This window comes from Toxorhynchites rutilus, chromosome 3 (assembly GCF_029784135.1).
Source record: "Toxorhynchites rutilus septentrionalis strain SRP chromosome 3, ASM2978413v1, whole genome shotgun sequence".
Lineage (NCBI taxonomy): Eukaryota > Metazoa > Arthropoda > Insecta > Diptera > Culicidae > Toxorhynchites > Toxorhynchites rutilus.
Genome location: NC_073746.1, coordinates 271,124,327 through 271,143,461, shown reverse-complemented (window position 1 = coordinate 271,143,461; position 19,135 = coordinate 271,124,327). Strand labels below are relative to the sequence as shown.

General features: G+C 37.5%; 1 protein-coding gene across 1 annotated transcript in view; it reads right to left on the bottom strand.

Annotated features, from left to right (window-relative positions):
- Positions 1–19,135, bottom strand: part of LOC129777918 (uncharacterized) — a 75,606-nt gene that overhangs the window by 14,362 nt on the left and 42,109 nt on the right. Inside the window, exon 2 of the mRNA XM_055784492.1 lies at positions 2,012–2,155. Within this exon, the coding sequence (XP_055640467.1) occupies positions 2,012–2,155 (144 nt within the window). The remainder of the gene's footprint in view (positions 1–2,011; positions 2,156–19,135) is intronic.

Here is a 19,135-nt window from a genome sequence, read left to right as displayed (position 1 = left end):
TTGTAGAACAAATGCGAATTGAATTTTCCGAGTTTTTATTTCCTTCAGAGTATTCCGAAAATTTTCAATTGTCATTTTTGGTTGGAATATTTTTGGTTGATATTTGTGCAATATTTTTATGGGACCCCCTCTCCATTCCAGAGGAGGGAGGGGTGTCATACCATTATAGAAATATATCTTATACTTAAAAACTCTCACATCCCAAATTGTGCTTGATTAGCTCTCGAGTTATGTAGAGGTTTGTGTTTCGTTTGTATTGCCGCCCCCCTTAAAGAGGGGGGAGGAGTGTATTCGCCATAGAAACGTTTCGTGCCCCGTAAAACGTTCAGATGCCAAATTTGGCTCCATTTGCTTGAATAATTTTCGAGTAATGCAGAAATTTGTGTTTCATTTGTATTGCACTCTAAAACCTCAATATGCCAAATTTGATTTCATTTGTTTGAATAATTCTCGAGTAATGCAGAAATTTGTCTTTCATTTGTATGGCAGCCCTCCCTGAGAGGGAAGGGGGGGAGGAGGAGAGTCTAACCACCATAGAAACATTCATTGCACTCTTAAACCTCAATATGCCTAATTTGGTTTCATTTGCTTTAATAATTCTCGAGTAATGCAGAAATTTGTGTTTCATTTGTATGGCAGCCCCCCCTCAGAGAGGAGGGTGGAGAGTCTAATCACCATAGAAACATTTATTGCACCCTAGAACCTCAATATGCCTAATTTGATTTCAATTGCTTGAATAATTCTCGAGTAATGCAGAAATTTGTGTTTCGTTTGTATGGCCCCCCCCTTAGAGAGGGAGGAGGGGTCTCAAACTATCACGAAAACCTTCCCCGGCCCCAAAAACCCCTACATACCAGTTTTCATGTTGATCGGTTCAGTAGTTTCCGAGTCCATAAGAATCAGACAGACAGACAGACAGAAATCCATTTTTATATATATAGATGGATCTACAAAAAAATACATGGTGGGACAGTTATGAACAGAATATCAACATGGGACAATTGAGCTTGATGTTATTTTTTAAAAGCTGGGAACAAACTATAACTTTTTCGTGTTTCTCCGGAAGATTAGGCATAGAAACGTCGTTTTCTGAAGAAAAGTGAAAATTGTCCAAAAGTTACATGGGACAACTATGCGTAGAACGACAAAGATCCGCCAAAACATCATTACTGCGTTCAGTAGATAGATCGAAAAAAACCAAGGAATCCACCATTCGATGACTTCTCGGATGCTGTAGCTATTCAAGAAGACCCATACAACCCAACGGCGGTCAAGCAGCGGCAGAAACTTGAAGACAGATCACCAAGGTGTTGACGCCTCCACGTCTACAAGATCCGGAAGACACCAAACCGGAACGACAAACAAAACAAGGTGGCAAAACCCCGCGCCAGAAAGCTGTACCTAGAGTGACTGATGAAACCGAGGTGGGTCGTGCGAGCTTTGAAGAAACAGATGGTAAAAGTACCAAAGGAAGTCGGCCTCGCCATTGCTAAATACCTTATGAATGGTGCCGAGGGCAAGGCGCGGGCATTTGGTTTTGGAGAGGAGATCCAGTAAAGCGACGAAGTTGAAACCTACTCATAATGGTGTAGATGATGATGATGATGATGTTGAATTAAAGAGGCTTTAAACTTTTCAGTTCATTCGCCTCTAAAGGTGTAGATAATCCCCAGAAAGTGTTCGTTCGAATTTGAAGTAGTAAAAATAGGTACTCGGTTTATAACCACCTATTTTGAACATGCCGAAGAAGGTTCTTCTGTTTGGTATTTCTTCTTTATTACTCTTATAAAGCACATCAATTAATAGAAATTTGTCTATAATAGTTTTACTATACAATTCAATGCTGAAGTAAAAAAAAAAATCCAAAGGGAAATATTATTGTTATTTTACGTAAATTGTGATAATTCTCAAATCATAATCATCACGTTTACATATGGAATGTAAATAAAAAAATGACCCAAGTGAATCTTTTCCGTGCGGCCAGACTTGCACCGGTTGCTGCATCTGTTACCTTTTGTGGTCGGCTTCGTAACGCCTATTCCGGAGTCAATCAACGCTGGCGTCTTCCGGCCCCCACCACCTCCACCATCGGATCCTCCTCCTCCTCCATCTTCCGCCAGGCAAGCGGTGATAACGAGCGTCGTCACGATCAACGCTGCGAAATAAAGAAAATGGAAACCATACATAAATATTAGATAACTCATACATATTATATAATTTTTAAAACCGAACGTGAAGCCAAGTTCGAGCGTTAAATTTAGGCCACTATCAAATGCAACATAGCGTCTTGGATTGATGGTGTGTTGAGCAGCGAGGGTGTAATACCCACAGGTGCAGATACAAGCGCCACCATTAGGCCGGACCTGACCAAGCCGGCGACTATTATTTAATTAACCCGGTACGGTTTGGTGAGTTTGTTTGTTTTTTCTTTTCTGCAATGCGAGTTTTCCCTCCTTCTTGGCATCAAATAGCCTACAGATTCGATGAGCGGGTAGAGTTTGCGCTATTGAAGTCATTCATTCATGCCATTCCCATGCCCGAGTAAAAAGATACGCGGAAATACCCCACGGCGAGTTTTGCTCCACTGAAGCATCACAACTAAGCGACTGTAACAACCAGGAGGGTGTAAAAATGTTCAGAGAAAAGCCTAATAAATGCGTAATGCCGCTAAACGGTGCAATTGCGGATAAAACAAAAAAGTCAATGCGCAAAATTCCGTAACTCTGTACAATGGACAGAGTTAACACAAAAAATTCTGTTTACAAATAAACTATAACAGCGTGAAATTGTTGCACATTGGAAGTAGAGGTGGTGATGGATGTTCAATGGAAGGAGCAAAGCCCTCTGTGTCGAACATGCATCGTTAAAGGTTGTTATGGAAATGTTCAATCGGTATTACTGTCATGTCATGATCGCTTGATCACGTAATCTCCATTGGTTTTATCATATTCCACATCACTCCTCATTGAAAGACAATGTTTGTCTGGATGAAAAGTATGGCTTCAAATATTACATTTTCACCTTCTAAGATCGAGCAAATCAACTCAATTTATTAAAATCTACGATCGTGTCGTGATGATGGTTCACTAAATTCAGTTTCCGTTCAGAATTAAGACAGTAGAACCTCGATTATACGTGAAAATGAATGGTAAAATCACCGCGGAAAACAAAAATCGTGGATAAAGCAATTGTACGGTAGAACACTCGAAGGGGGTATCCAATTCTTTTTAGCAAACGTTGGTTTGATATGCTGTTAGCTCTAAGCTAGGAATTTATTTATTTCAGTTTAAGTTTTAACAAATATTCAATTCACTTACAATTTTTGTAAACCGATAGTAATTTAAGTTGTGAGTCGTTGTATTCTACGTTGCTGTATTTAGGTTCTAGATTTAGGTTAAGATAATATTGACTCCCTATTCATAGGATATATTTAAGCAAACTAACTTACTTTTAGTGCAGTAAGATTAGGATAATGGGTAGAAATAGGCAATAAGTAACTATTTTAAGTACAATTAATTTAAACAACGAATTTAGAAAAAAAATATTGAAACGATTGGGGATACACGCTGTCTAATGGATTTATTTTGATCCATTTGTTCTTGTTTCTGCTATAAACTAATGGCAATTGTTATCAAAGACCGCCATGAATGTCGTGAAGTTGAGAACGATGCTCATTTCGCATTACGTACGCACAGCGCCGTTGCAACATGAGTCAGTCGTAACATTACCCCGCCCGTAAACATTGGTGGTCTTCTAGAATTCCGGATGCATTCGAACAAGGTTTACCAATGTCCACGACGACCAAAACAGCAAGTTTTGCTGCTGGTCGTCAGATAATTCCCGTTGCAGTGCGTACGAGCGCCTGACGTACTCTCCCATCTTTGCCAGAAAACACCTGCTCGATGCGTCCACTTAACCAATTGTTCCTAGTGGATCCACTGACCAACAACACTAAGTCTCCAAAGGCAAGGTCCCTCACTTCTGGAAACCAGTTATACCTGCGGATTATTACAGGCCAGTACCCCTTGGGTCAACGCCGCCAGAATTCTTCAGTGATGAATTGCGCTAGCCTCAATATAGCGCGACTGTCCATGGGTAGTAGGGTGAGTTATAACTCCAGTAGAACCGCCCAACAAAAAGTGATTGGGAGCCAAAGTCTCCTGATCAGCTGTCTCCAATGATACGAAGGTAAGCGGTCTACATTGATCATGGCCTCAGCTTCTAAGATGACTGTCTCCACGGTTTCATCATCGGGATTGCGGGTCACATCCAGTACATCCCCAGACCTTCACTGGGCGGACTAATCTCTCCCAAACACACCCCCATATATGGAGCATAGTTGGTGGGAAAATTTCCAGCTTATTTCGGTGCTCATAAATGTTGATGCGAGGGAGTCATTCCTTTTTCCAATCTCTGCAGCCTGAAAACACGTCCCGTTGTCCGAGTAGAACCCTCGGGGGGACCGCGGCGAGCCTCAAAACGACGAACGGCCATGGTGCAGGGTACCGTACTGAGCGAATGCACCACTTCCATGTGCACTGCTCTAATAGTCAGACATATAAACATCGCTATCCACCCTTTTGCGAGACTTCGACAACTCTTGCGAATACCGGTTCGAAGTAGTCGAGAATGAAAGAGGACGGTCGAAGGATGCGAGACGCACCGCTGGTAGAGAAGACATTGGTGGAGGGTTCGGAGCAGCTTTGAAGATACGGCACGGAACACAGTTCATTGTAACCTTCTCCACCATCGATTTAAGCTTCGAAATCTCAAACCGTTGACGGATCTCGTTAACGACTGTTTCTCGATTTGCATGGTTGAAGCGACGGTGATATCAGTCAAAAGTGTTATTGGATGGGTTTATCGGCAAAATTGCGGGAAATTTTGGTATGTAAGGAACTATATCGATTCTCCCACGCATCCTCAAGATCCCACGATCGTCCATGAATGGCCATGTCTTGTAAATAGCGCTTGATCTGGATACAGTACAGTGATCCCTGTTACTTAGCGAGAGTTATCAATTCTTTTCCAAACACCTCCTTTTGAGCGACCTTTGGTTTGTCCTGAGTGAGAATTCCCAGTTGCAGACTCTCATGTCTTTTCCTTCAACGACAGTTATCCACGTAGCGGAACACGAATGCTACCGGTCGTTGAATCCTCCACTCTATTTGATCTGTTCTCGATAGGATTTCTCCTATGCGTACAGCAATAAACTTATTGTGTCTGTGATGCTCAGAACAAATCCATAAGGGAAAAGTACTTGAATCGCTCTAAAGAAGTCTCCGGGAAACTGGTTTGACCATTTCGACATCGTTCACTACCTCATTTGCTTCTTGGAAGGCTCGGAAACTATCGAGATAATCGTCCACATAGTGCTTGTACACCCAAACTAGCGTTGTCAGAAAACATTTCCTCTTCGGCAGAAATCATGCTTTTTCGTGTCCTGAAGCGTCAAATGAGCAAATAAAATCATCTGTCTCAAAAGCTTTAAAATTTTTGTATGTATGGGAGCAGAGACCGTCGATGGGGGTGAAAATGGGTCAAAAAAGGTAGTTTTCGGACTTTTTGTTGAAAAACTATCGTAAATTAGAGTAAAACACAATTCTGAATACGTAGAAATGTTCTCTAATGATGAAGACTCGTAAGTGTTCAATATATTGTTGAATAATATTAATTTTTCACTGAACGACGATTAGATGAAAGTTGACCCAATCTCACCCCTTAGAGGGGGTGACAATGGGTCAAAGTTGTGAATATTACTTTCTATTAAGAATTGTGTTTAGAAATCCATTTCTCAATAATTTCAAGATAATTTAACAACATGTAAGTGTCTTGAATGATTATTTGAGTTACGGAAATAGTGTCAGTCCACCTAGAAGTGCAATGGATATGTTCATATACAGCCATTACATGTCAAACCGATATAGTGGTTCTCAAATTTTCGTGAAAAGTGGTAGTTGTGTTCTTTATCACAAATAATTAGGCCCGTATTTTTTATCATTGTGGTAATCATTTCCATTTTAGGGTTGTCCAAAAAATCAATTATTTCCCATGTTTTCCAAAAATGACTTTTTTTTAAATTCATAACATTTGAACTACTGTACCGATTCGGATGATCTACTTATCAAATTAAATAGGTGTATATTTCCATTTTAGGGTGGTCCGAAAAAAAAATTTCATCTTTTTTTCCAAAAAATCCTTTTTTTTTAAACTCATAACTTTTGAACTACTGCACCGATTCAGATGATCGACATATCAAACATATAAAGCCAATTAGCTGGTCTTTTTTCGAAAAATATTATACTTGCAGAAATTTTCTATTTTGGTCTTGTAATTCTTGATTGTGTTTTTTTTAAATTTACATTGTCTCGGGACCAAGGGCGCTATATTTATTTATATTTTTTCTTGAAAGATAAGATTTTTTCATATAACATATCCATATCCAATTCGGAGATGCGTTATGTTTTGTTCTAGAGTTATGATTTTTGAAAATAACCGATGGTTCGAAAAATCATTTTTCACTTTTTTCCAAAAATGACTATTTTTTAATGATTAACCTTTAAATTACCGGGCCAATTCAGATGATCGATATACTAATTTGAATCCACATGAAATACCACATTTGCATAAAAATTGGATTCTAGTCGCATATATGTCGCAAAGGAATATTGAACGAAAACTGAAAACATGTTAACTTTGAAAAATAACTTGAGAACGAAAAAAACACCTCTCTGATATTCGGATATGCTATGAAAAACAGTTACAATCAATAATTACGAAAACAAAATTTGTTTTTTTTTCTTCAGGTGTAATGTTTTTGAAACAAAACTGGCTCATTGACTTTCGATCATCTAAATCGGTCCAGTAGTTCGAAAGTTATGAATTTTTGAAAAAGATCATTTCTGGAAAAAAGGGGAAAAGTTGATTTTTTGGACTACCATAAAACGGAAAAGGCCACCCTGATGAAAAAAAATAAAAAAATACGGGTCTAATATTTAACGACGAGGAATAAAACTATCAATTTTCATGAAAATCTGACAACCACTATATCGGTTTGGCATGGAATTCAATTTTGCGCTTGAGATTATAAGAGATTATTTCGAAAATATTGAAATTCGAATGGTAAAAAAAAAAGTTGATGTTCAAAATAAGTAATGGCTCATCTGGCAAGACTTCAAAGAATCATTCTATCCTATATTCACAATTTTAGTAGTTCTGTATAATGCCGGGCATGAGATATTTTCTGAGGTATTATTTGGCGGCAATTTATATATCAAACATTGATGAATTAATAAATAATAACTATTTGTACTACAGTTAAGAATAATGCATTGGAAGTTGTGGAAATATGTCTCCTATTAAACGGCTCACAGCTTTCAAAAATATTCGCAATATTTGTCAACATATTACTAATAGTAACTTTCTCCATTTTTGACCCAATGTCACCCCCATAACCCATTTTCAGCCTCATCGACGGTATCTCTTTCAGTTTTTTTCTTTTTTCATCTCTTTTGGGATTGCACCCAAAAAAAGAATGTCCAAACGATGTCATCGGGGATCGAACCAACGCCGGTTAGAATGCAAGGCTTTTTTACACGACTAAGTATGCTATCCACATAGCTACTAGTGCTGTTGGATGATTGCGTGATAATATTACACCTCATTATAAAATGGGTGGGTGTTTTCTAACAGTAAAATAAAGGAGATCTATATCCTTGTCGGTCTGGGCCGTGTATGTGACAAAGTATGTGGAATTGCGTGCTTATTCGCAATGTGTCTATTGTTTCGCTCGTACATATTGATCATATATTGCTATACTATTTATATGTAACATATGTGTAGATTATGGCTCCAGCAGCACGGGTAAATTCATTGGAAAGTTCTTCGGCGTTTTGGTTCTTCACGTATTGGGCAGACGCTGGAGAGCAAGTCGACCTAAACGTTGCCACGTCCATGATGTAGACTTGCGGACAATCAGAGGGTTTGAAAAGAAACACGAATCGCTGGGATAAGTAATCCGGATACCTGACTTTGTGCCCTCCCAGCTCCCAGGACCTTAATCCCCTGGACTTTTATGTATGGTCGTACATGCTGGCTAAACAGAGCGAAGATGGAGTAAGCATTATGGACCAATTTGAGAAGCTCACTTCCAAGATCTGGAACGAGATGCCGATGGTGCGTGCCGCGGGTTATCTATCATCCTGTATGATTCTCATCATTCTCTGACAGTTTCTTTTTCGCCCTCTGTTTTTGGCCATATTTTGCGGGATTGAAAGAAAGATAATTTTCCAGATCCCCCATCCTGTCCTCCGGAAGGCCAAAATGTGCAAAATACTGTGAGCTGGATGATAATAGTGACATAATTAATAAATCTCTCAATAATGGAATAAGCGAACACAGTGGTCGTATTTTGAAATGGAATATTCTCTTACTTTATCTCAAATTCAACGCGCGTGTCAACGTTCGATTTTAGATCTTTTGCTTGTACAGGGTTTTCCAACTTTAAATTCCATAAGTAAATTGAAATAAAACACACTTAGAATTCGAATTTCGATGAAACTTTTTTTCAAATTAAAGTTTGGTTTATGCCATTATGTGTGAAATACAACATCATTCAAATGTCCACCTAGGGCTTCCTCGCACACCTTGATCCGGAACAGGTAATTTTCGATGACTTTTCGGCACATATGGGGCGGTATCTCGGTCATAACTTCACGAATGTTGTCTTTCAAATGCTCAAGAGTTTGCGGAGAGTTGGCATAGACACGGTATTTCGCATAACCCCACAAAAAAAAGTCTAGCGGGTTCAAATCGCATGATCTGGACGGCCAATTGGCATCACCAAAACGCGAAATTATGCGTCCCTCAAATTCCGTTCGCAATATGGCCATGCTCGGTCGTGTTGTGTGGCACGTGGCGCCGTCCTGCTGAAACCACATGTCATCCGTATCCATATCTTCAATTTGTGGCAAAAAAAAATCGGTTAACATGAGGCCATTGCGCTCACCATTCACAGTTACCGTCTCGCCGTCCTCATTTTCAAAGAAATACGGCCCGATGACTCCACCAGACCATAATGCGCACCAAACAGTGACTTTTGGCGGATGCAATGGCCTCTCAACAATCACGTGTGGATTTTCTGAGCCCCATATACGGAAATTTTGGGTGTTCACATAGCCACCGAGCTCGAAATGTGCCTCATCGCTGAAGAAAATTTGATGCGAAAATTCAGCATTTTGCTGCTGTTGTTCGTTCACCCAATCGACGTATGCCCGACGCATTCCATGGTCACCACGCTCTAATTTTTGTACCAGTTGGACTTTATATGGCTGTAGGTGCAAGTCCAAATGCAAAATTCGCCACAATGATGTGTTTGACAAGCCCAATTGCTGAACACGCCGTGGAATCGAAACATTCGGGTCATCCACACTGGCAGCAACAGCAGCAATATTTTCGGCCGAACGCACATTACGATGATGCACAGGTTTCACAATGTCCGCTACGGATCCAGTTTGTTCGAATTTACGTACTACATTAGTGATTGTGTGCTCTATAGGCCGTCTGTGACGACCAAAATCCGTCCGTAATGCTCGAAAAACATTTGCCGGTTTTTCATCATTTTTATAGTATAATTTAACAAAATTAACACGTTGTGCGATGCTAAAACGATCCATATTATAAAATGGCAGACATTCAACTAACGATATGACGCTTTGGTGACAGCTATGTCAAACGGTTGTCAGCGCAGGGCCGTATACTTTCGGAAGCCCGAAATGGAAAACCCTGTATATGTGTCACAATCAATCGATTTTCATCATTCGTACGTATTTACAAGTACTGCACGCCAGAAATGTACGAATCAGATAAAATTTGAATCGAACATACGGCGATACGGTATCTCTCGTGTTCGTGTTGTAGCATTGTAGAGAAATTGTAAAACTTCAATGATGCTTTCAGAGCTATCTACACCGTGCCGGATGACGATCTGCACCCTCCAACTCGTGTACCCGGATGCGATCCTCACACCACTATGGAATTGCAGGCGGACCAACATCGGAGAAGTGACTGTCATTGATCTGTTTTTCTATATTTCCTATATAAAGTAGACACATCAACTAAGAAAAGTTCAAAATTTCATGACTATAGCAGTACTATACCTGAGATATCGAAAAAAAGAAGATGAAAAATTGCAATAAATGCGAATTCTAAAACAAACTTTTTTATCACAATTACAAAATAACTTATAAGTATATTATATTCGTATAAACGTTATTGATAAGACTTTTCAAAAATATAGGGGTTAAGTGACTTTATAGATGAAAATAAGAAGATAAATCAAAATAAATAAAAAAAATATTTTCAATAAGTATACATGACAATAAAGTTTTTTTGCTCTTTATTGAGCTTTTTTTCTCGATTGAAACTTGTCCTATATGACAACTTATGTATATTCCACGACTAACTTATTAACCCTTAAATGCATGATATTTCCTTTATAAATACCTATTAAATGTGAAAAATACTGTGTTTGAATTACCGTTTGGAAATTTTGTAAGGAAGAAAACACAGATGAACATATACATCATCGTGCATTTAAGGGTTTAAAGTGCTTATCTTTTTTAAATTGAATGAAACTATAATTTTATTAAAATGCTAGCTGAATTTGTCGGTCTTTGATTGTGAATCAAGCCCCCATTCCTTAATGGGCTACACCCCTTCCTATGGAAGTACTTTAACACGTTGAGCCCCGAATTGTTCGTGCTGCGCTTTCCATTCAACTCCCAAAGATCCTTTTTTTATAAATAGAAAACAGTCAGAAATTTGAATAGAAAGTCCGAGAACACCCCATATATCTCCTTATTTTTCAATTTGAAACTGCTTTCCTATCAAAAAGCTCAATGTTGGCCTCTATCGACCGATGCACAGTGGTCCCTGAGAAAATTTAGGCGGCAAAACCCAAAAAATTAAGTTGCATAAAAAAAATCCTATAGTCTATCCTATATTATATGATGTTCAAGCCATCTAGGATTACGTGTTTCGCCCCATTCCGCGCGTGCATCATTGCCTTGGCAGCGCGATATGATACCAGTTCGGATGCTCGCCGGTGCCACTAATTCGCGTGAGTTTTTCTAACATGTGTTTTGGTAAAGTTTTTGAACGATTTTTTTTTGGATCATTATGTTTCTTGAAGAATTTTTAACGGACAATTTGCATTTGTTGTCAGTTTCAAAATTCGATTGGTTGTAGTATGTGTTAACTCCACACAAAGTAAGTAATATTTTAGAAGTTTATTTTGCTTCGGATGGACTTATAAAAATTGCCCCGCATTTCCCCGCAAAACTTTTTGACGTAGGATTATGTCTTTCGGAAACATATTGGGGTGCGAATTGAAAATAGAAAATCGAGCACATCGTGGAAACTGTCCAATTTCAAGCGTATATTGCTCAGTCATTTTATGATGGATTGATGAAATTTTTGCGTCAATCGATTTCGGCACTCCATAACCATTTTTAATATTGAAGAAAATTATATATGTCATGAAACTAACTATCGAACAATTGAAAAATCTCAACCCCTATCCTAACGGAAATACCCACTTCTGATCGGTCGAAATTGACGACACATGCGGCAGGTCCCTAACAGAGACATCAAACCCAAGCTGTCTGGGGGAGATCGGTGTTGCAAATACATGAAAACAGAGGAAGCTTTTGTTCCTACCGAAATGTATTCCCTAACAGAAACATCAAAACTAAGCTACCTGGGGGAAATCGAAATTGCAAATACATAAAAGTAGGGGGAACTTTTGTTCCTACCGAAATGTATTCCCTAACATTTTTATATTGCAAGTAAGGTGAGTGATACGATTAATAATAGCAAATAAAATTTTAATTTGGAACTTTAATGTTGGTTGCTTCGTGAAATTTCATATAAATCACCCATCGTGTATTGAAAAATTTAGCACAAGTGTAAGTGTAAAATGGCATATGGCAGCAGCAGATTTATTTCAATTTTCATATATAAAAACCAAGGTGTGTTCCCTATCGAGAACGGGTCGTTTGGTTTAAGCTGTCTGTTTTTTTGTGTTCATTTCCACCCAAGGAAAGTTTATACGACGAGAAAAATTGGAAAAGTGAAGATATATTAGAAAAAGTTATTGTTCTACATATAGTATCAGGTGTTGCTAGTCCAATTAAAATTCACATTGGGCCGAATAAACACTCAGAATGTAAAAATTATAAAAAGAAAATTTCCTTCATCATTTCAAATATGTTTTCTCTATATTAAAGTAGCAGTAATCTTTATTTCATTCATACATAACACAGGAGGGCGGTTTTCATCATATCTCGTTCCACTTCGGTATCTTTTATCTGATACGCACCATCCAAAGACTAATTACTAATTACTAACTAATTACTAATTAAATTATTATCAAAGAGTTTAACGATGTAATTATTCAAACATATCCAAAATCAACAGATAGCCTAACGGAATCCTACGTCAACTATGCGTTCGTGTCTCGAACACAAGCCTCCTGTGACTTTTTAATGGATGTGTTCCTCAAAGTGTCTCTTATCACTCAGCACTTGAATTTTTCACCCGAAATCCCGAATTTTGCTCAATATGAACCCAAAATGTTAATTATAAATAACTGTTATTTGAAGTTGTGCCTCTTCATTAATAACGGAATATTTTTTTGTGGATATGGCCTCCCAATTATGTAATACGAATTTGTTCGATCATTTAAGAACAACTGGGCAGGATATAACTGCCTCAACTCCCGTGAGGAATTTATTGTACGACTTCGTTATAGGAAAAACAAATTTAACCAACATTTCGTCGACTTTGCAAGCGCCACTACGAAAACAAATTGGGAGATTTGTTAGTAAATTAGTAGAGAAATGGGGCTCTGCAAACAATATGGTTGACCGATTTTCAAATAAAGAAGATACATGGCTGATGTTAGAATTTGTAATTCCATCAGAAACTGGTAATTGTAGTATTTTCTTATTATAAATGATGCTTTTAAAATATTTTATAGGTTACAATATGTTTTGTGCTATTTAGGGACTGCGGCACCGAGTATTGAAAATGGTTCATCTCTAGGAGGGAGGCCTGAAAAAAATACAAAGAATGCAAAAAATGTAAATTTTGAACTTTGCCCCATTGTACCTCGCCCCTTTTGGTTTTTTTGGTGAAACAAAGTTGAAAAATGAACTCAGCGTATCCCAAAACATACACTTTAATACCAAACACGATAACCTGAAAAATTTGAACCTTGCCCCCTTGCCCCTCCCCACTTTTTGGTTTTTTGGTGAAACAGAATTGAAAAATGAACTCAGAGTATCCGAAAACCCCAGTCTATCAAAAATTGGATTTTTATCTCAAAAATCTGAGTTTTAGCCGCCTAAATTTTCTCCGGGAATACTGTGTGACGCGGGGCTCAACGTTTGAGACGTTTGACTATGTTTTGTCATAGAATCGCTGTATGTATATCTATATATAAAAATGAAGTGATGTCTGTCTGTCTTCCTGTCTTTCTGTCTTTCTGACTTTCTATCTTTCTGCCTTTCTGTCTTTTTGTCTTTCTGTCTTTCTGTCTTTCTGTCTTTCTGTCTTTCTGTCTTTCTGTCTTTCTGTCTTTCTGTCTTTCTGTCTTTCTGTCTTTCTGTCTTTCTGTCTTTCTGTCTTTCTGTCTTTCTGTCTTTCTGTCTTTCTGTCTTTCTGTCTTTCTGTCTTTCTGTCTTTCTGTCTTTCTGTCTTTCTGTCTTTCTGTCTTTCTGTCTTTCTGTCTTTCTGTCTTTCTGTCTTTCTGTCTTTCTGTCTTTCTGTCTTTCTGTCTTTCTGTCTTTCTGTCTTTCTGTCTTTCTGTCTTTCTGTCTTTCTGTCTTTCTGTCTTTCTGTCTTTCTGTCTTTCTGTCTTTCTGTCTTTCTGGCTTTCTGTCTTTCTGTCTTTCTGTCTTTCTGACTTTCTGTCTTTCTGACTTTCTGTCTTTCTGTCTTTCTGACTTTCTGTCTTTCTGTCTTTCTGTCTTTCTGTCTTTCTGTCTTTCTGTCTTTCTGTCTTTCTGTCTTTCTGTCTTTCTGTCTTTCTGTCTTTCTGTCTTTCTGTCTTTCTGTCTTTCTGTCTTTCTGTCTTTCTGTCTTTCTGTCTTTCTGTCTTTCTGTCTTTCTGTCTTTCTGTCTTTCTGTCTTTCTGTCTTTCTGTCTTTCTGTCTTTCTGTCTTTCTGTCTTTCTGTCTTTCTGTCTTTCTGTCTTTCTGTCTTTCTGTCTTTCTGTCTTTCTGTCTTTCTGTCTTTCTGTCTTTCTGTCTTTCTGTCTTTCTGTCTTTCTGTCTTTCTGTCTTTCTGTCTTTCTGCCTTTCTGTCTTTCTGTCTTTCTGTCTTTCTGTCTTTCTGTCTTTCTGTCTTTCTGTCTTTCTGTCTTTCTGTCTTTCTGTCTTTCTGTCTTTCTGTCTTTCTGTCTTTCTGTCTTTCTGTCTTTCTGTCTTTCTGTCTTTCTGTCTTTCTGTCTTTCTGTCTTTCTGTCTTTCTGTCTTTCTGTCTTTCTGTCTTCCTGTCTTTCTGTCTTTCTGTCTTTCTGTCTTTCTGTCTTTCTGTCTTTCTGTCTGTCTGATTCTTATGGACTCGGAAACCACCGAACCGATCGACATGAAAATTGGTATGCAGCGGGGTCGGGGAAGGTTCTTATGATAGTTCGAGACCTCTCCCCCCTCTCTATGGCAGCCCCCCCATACAAATGAAACACAAATTTATACATTAATCGAGAATTAATCAAGCAAATGAAACGAAATTTGGCAGGCGAAGTGGATTTTAATGTGATAAAACGCACTTCTATATCGTCTTTCTGTCTTTCTGACTTTCTATCTTTCTGCCTTTCTGTCTTTTTGTCTTTCTGTCTTTCTGTCTTTCTGTCTTTCTGTCTTTCTGTCTTTCTGTCTTTCTGTCTTTCTGTCTTTCTGTCTTTCTGTCTTTCTGTCTTTCTGTCTTTCTGTCTTTCTGTCTTTCTGTCTTTCTGTCTTTCTGTCTTTCTGTCTTTCTGTCTTTCTGTCTTTCTGTCTTTCTGTCTTTCTGTCTTTCTGTCTTTCTGTCTTTCTGTCTTTCTGTCTTTCTGTCTTTCTGTCTTTCTGTCTTTCTGTCTTTCTGTCTTTTTGTCTTTCTGTCTTTCTGTCTTTCTGTCTTTCTGTCTTTCTGTCTTTCTGTCTTTCTGTCTTTCTGTCTTTCTGTCTTTCTGTCTTTCTGTCTTTCTGTCTTTCTGTCTTTCTGTCTTTCTGTCTTTCTGTCTTTCTGTCTTTCTGTCTTTCTGTCTTTCTGTCTTTCTGTCTTTCTGTCTTTCTGTCTTTCTGTCTTTCTGTCTTTCTGTCTTTCTGTCTTTCTGTCTTTCTGTCTTTCTGTCTTTCTGTCTTTCTGTCTTTCTGTCTTTCTGTCTTTCTGTCTTTCTGTCTTTCTGTCTTTCTGTCTTTCTGTCTTTCTGTCTTTCTGTCTTTCTGTCTTTCTGTCTTTCTGTCTTTCTGTCTTTCTGTCTTTCTGTCTTTCTGTCTTTCTGTCTTTCTGTCTTTCTGTCTTTCTGTCTTTCTGTCTTTCTGTCTTTCTATCTTTCTGTCTTTCTGTCTTTCTGTCTTTCTGACTTTCTGTCTTTCTGACTTTCTGTCTTTCTGTCTTTCTGTCTTTCTGTCTTTCTGTCTTTCTGTCTTTCTGTCTTTCTGTCTTTCTGTCTTTCTGTCTTTCTGTCTTTCTGTCTTTCTGTCTTTCTGTCTTTCTGTCTTTCTGTCTTTCTGTCTTTCTGTCTTTCTGTCTTTCTGTCTTTCTGTCTTTCTGTCTTTCTGTCTTTCTGTCTTTCTGTCTTTCTGTCTTTCTGTCTTTCTGTCTTTCTGTCTTTCTGTCTTTCTGTCTTTCTGTCTTTCTGTCTTTCTGTCTTTCTGTCTTTCTGTCTTTCTGTCTTTCTGTCTTTCTGTCTTTCTGTCTTTCTGTCTTTCTGTCTTTCTGTCTTTCTGTCTTTCTGTCTTTCTGTCTTTCTGTCTTTCTGTCTTTCTGTCTTTCTGTCTTTCTGTCTTTCTGTCTTTCTGTCTTTCTGTCTTTCTGTCTTTCTGTCTTTCTGTCTTTCTGTCTTTCTGTCTTTCTGTCTTTCTGTCTTTCTGTCTTTCTGTCTTTCTGTCTTTCTGTCTTTCTGTCTTTCTGTCTTTCTGTCTTTCTGTCTTTCTGTCTTTCTGTCTTTCTGTCTTTCTGTCTTTCTGTCTTTCTGTCTTTCTGTCTTTCTGTCTTTCTGTCTTTCTGTCTTTCTGTCTTTCTGTCTTTCTGTCTTCCTGTCTTTCTGTCTTTCTGTCTTTCTGTCTTTCTGTCTTTCTGTCTTTCTGTCTTTCTGTCTGTCTGATTCTTATGGACTCGGAAACCACCGAACCGATCGACATGAAAATTGGTATGCAGCGGGGTCGGGGAAGGTTCTTATGATAGTTCGAGACCTCTCCCCCCTCTCTATGGCAGCCCCCCCATACAAATGAAACACAAATTTATACATTAATCGAGAATTAATCAAGCAAATGAAACGAAATTTGGCAGGCGAAGTGGATTTTAATGTGATAAAACGCACTTCTATATCGTCTTCTATCTATGAAAATAGGAGGATGAAAAATCTTGCACGAAAATTGTGTCTGAAAATAATCTGATATAATCTATAATCTGATATTATTTAGTAGAAGTACTGACATGATTGTTGCGTGGATATAGAAGCTAGAATAACACACAAAGATGGTCAGTTGAGGGGCCCTGAGCTATGAGCTCATGATCGTTCGCTTAGTAGCGGACACGCAACCAATTAGGCTACGTTGTTTGTACCTACTTCGACGCCATTGTTTGTACCTACTTTATCATTTTTTAGTTTTTACTTCATCATGTGCATCATTGCTACATTTATTTACAATAAAACCGGTTAACCTTACAGTTTCATTCATTTATTTTATTTATACAGGAAATCCTGTTTTTGTGCGATTTCTCATTTGTGTAACTGTTTAGGTGCAATTTTATTATTTGTGCGATTAGTTTAATTAGGGAGTAAAAAGTGCCCCCAAACCAAATCACTAGCTGTATGGCAAATATTGTAAAGGATATTAAATAAGAAATTTTGGTGGTTTATTTGAACCCCTATGTGGTTTGACGTAGGATCTATAGTGAAAAACGTACTTTTTCGTTTATTCGTTATATTTTTTTTCAAAATTTCGAAATGCCAGAAAATCTAAAACATTTTTTTGTACTGTGTATTATTTTTTTTATTATTTTATTTCTATTATTAGATATTTGAAAAAAAAACAGCTTGAAGATATTTATCAATCTAGAAAATCCGTAAGAGCACATTTAAATATGAATTAGAGTAGTACTGAATCTTTAAATCCCAAAAAAAATTTCAAAATTTGAATATTTTTTTAGACCTAAAATTTTTGATGAAATATTTTTTTGATAATTTTTCTTGATACACCGTGGTAAGATGCACATTCAGTATTTTTTTCAAATTTTTATCTCGGATCTATTGAGGTTGGCGTCAAATAAACGAAAAAGTACGTTTTTCACTATAGATCCTACGTCAAACCACATAGGGGTTCAAATAAACCAACAATATTTCTTATTTAATATCCTGTACAATATTTGCCATACAGCTAGTGATTTGGTTTGGGGGCACTTTTTACTCCCTTACCTAACCACTCTTAGGAAATATAAAAAAAAAATTTTTGATACCGCGCAACTCTGAAAAAAAAATCTAAAAAAATCACACATATCTAGAGAAGCCGTAGAAACACATTAAAGTATGAATTAGAGTAGTACTGAATCTCTAAATCCCAAAAAAAAAATTTTCAAAATTTCAATATTTTTTTTAGTATTAAAATTTTTGATGAAATTTGTTTCTGATAATTTTTTTTTTTTGATACACCGTAGTAAGATGCACATTCAGTATTTTTTTCAAATTTTTATCTCGGATCTATTGAGGTTGGCGTCAAATAAACGAAAAAGTACGTTTTTCACTATAGATCCTACGTCAAACCACATAGGGGTTCAAATAAACCAACAATATTTCTTATTTAATATCCTGTACAATATTTGCCATACAGCTAGTGATTTGGTTTGGGGGCACTTTTTACTCCCTTACCTAACCACTCTTAGGAAATATAAAAAAAAATTTTTTGATACCGCGCAACTCTGAAAAAAAAAATCTAAAAAAATCACACATATCTAGAGAAGCCGTAGAAACACATTAAAGTATGAATTAGAGTAGTACTGAATCTCTAAATCCCAAAAAAAATTTTTTCAAAATTTCAATATTTTTTTTAGTATTAAAATTTTTGATGAAATTTGTTTCTGATAATTTTTTTTTTTTGATACACCGTAGTAAGATGCACATTCAGTATTTTTTTCAAATTTTTATCTCGGATCTATTGAGGATGGCGTGAAATAATCGAAAAAGTACGTTTTTCACTATAGATCCTACGTCAAACCACATAGGGGTTCAAATAAACCACCAATATTTCTTATTTAATATCCTTTACAATATTTGCCATACAGCTAGTGATTTGGTTTGGGGGCACTTTTTACTCCCTTACCCGGCCAAGCCCTTTGTCAGTGTTTCTGAACACAACACTGCATGCTATTTTATATGTACAGTGACATTCGTGTACGATACAAAAAAATCAAGCTCATCTGTAGCATATGTCAAACCACGATCAACTCAAACATCGATATTTGCAAACGTGGATACATGAGAGAGAAACGAATTCATTTTGGGGGGAGTTACTTCAATAGGCATTGAAGTCCAGTTGACGGAGAAGAGTGGAATGAGATAGTCGAGTCGTAGAGTGAGATAGCAACTAAAAGCCCGAATGACTGTTGAGTTATGTTGACGGAGAAGCAGCTGGAAGAAGCCAAAACTCATTTTCAATTGAACACGAAGACGAATTTCTTCATAGTCCACCGACTATCCTCAGTTGAATATGACTTCGCTGATCCCTGGAGTTCAGGGTATTACTTTGTTGATGGCTGACTGTTATGGCGCACACCGTTCTCACCGTAACAATTAGCTTCTCGAATACTTTGTCAAGACAGACTGGTTGAAAAAGTAGAAGGGTCTGAGCCTAGGAGCACGGACGGAAGTTTG